Source organism: Suricata suricatta, chromosome 10 (assembly GCF_006229205.1).
Source record: "Suricata suricatta isolate VVHF042 chromosome 10, meerkat_22Aug2017_6uvM2_HiC, whole genome shotgun sequence".
NCBI classification, from domain to species: Eukaryota; Metazoa; Chordata; class Mammalia; order Carnivora; family Herpestidae; genus Suricata; species Suricata suricatta.
The window spans coordinates 61202518-61203535 of record NC_043709.1 but is presented as its reverse complement, the minus strand read 5'-3'; the positions used below and the strand labels follow the sequence as shown (position 1 = coordinate 61203535).

General features: G+C 56.5%; 1 protein-coding gene across 1 annotated transcript in view; it reads right to left on the bottom strand.

Moving 5' to 3' along the window:
• Positions 1–719, bottom strand: part of LOC115305201 (keratin, type II cytoskeletal 3-like) — a 15377-nt gene extending 14658 nt beyond the window's left edge. Inside the window, exons 1-2 of the mRNA XM_029955489.1 lie at positions 706–719; positions 449–587 (exon numbers count right to left, since the gene is read on the bottom strand). Of these exons, the coding sequence (XP_029811349.1) occupies positions 449–587; positions 706–719 (153 nt within the window). The remainder of the gene's footprint in view (positions 1–448; positions 588–705) is intronic.
• Positions 720–1018: the final 299 nt, after the last annotated feature.

The following is a 1018-nucleotide window of genomic DNA, read 5'->3' as shown; positions in this document are numbered from 1 at the left end:
CTCATCCTGACACCTCATCTTGTGGTCTCCAGACTCAGGTCCTTGAGGACATGCACCAACAATTTCCCAGCTGGAAAGCCTCCACACTTCCTGACCTGCACCACAATCACCGAGACTTCACTCACTTCCTCTTGTATTCCTCCATGAGTGTCTGCATCATGTTCAGCTCTCCATCCAGCTGATGCTGCTCACCCAGCCTGTCCAGGTGGGCCCATAGGCAGCTGGTGTAGGACTCAAAGAAGGACTGCAGGTCATTGGCACTGGCCTTGGAGGTGGCCAACTGCTCCTGCAGGAGGCACCACTTGGTCTCCAGCACCCTGCTCTGCTGCTCCAGGAACCCCACCTGAGGAGAGGTCATGGCCTGCCTGGCCTCCTGCTCATGAGCAGACCAACAGCCCCAACCCAGGCCTCGTGTTCCCAGACCCCTGCCCCACCCCTGGGCCCTCACCTTGTTGATGAAGGAAGCAAACTTGTCATTGAGCATCTTGATTTGCTCCATCTCTTGGGTCTTCACCTCCCTGATCTGAGGGTCGATTCCCATGTTTAGGGACTGAAGGAGGCTCTGGGTGATGATCACCTCCTGAGTGCTGAGGGGAAAGTCCCCTGAACTCCTAAGGCCCCCAGATCTACCAGGAATACCTCCAAAACCACATCTCTCTCCATTGCCTCTTTCTCTAGACCCACACAGGCTCCCTCCAGAGGCACCTGAGTAACCCCATGCTGGACTCCCAGCCTGGGCGGCACATCTGGCCACACTAGGTGAGACCTTCTTGCTCCTCCCAAGGCTGTACATTTTCTAGCTTCCAAAGGCATCCCCTATCATGTCACAGGCTGTGGAGGCACTGCCTCCCCCAGAGCATGAGGCTGACTGGGACCTAGTGGGGCTGATAGAGTTCTGGCTGGATGCCATGACAGCAGAGCAACCCCTTGAGCCTTTGGTGGCCTGGGGCAGCCTGCTGGATTGCTAGTTCATCATTTTCTCTGGGCACAGGAAGATGTCCTGGTTCAGATGCCTCTG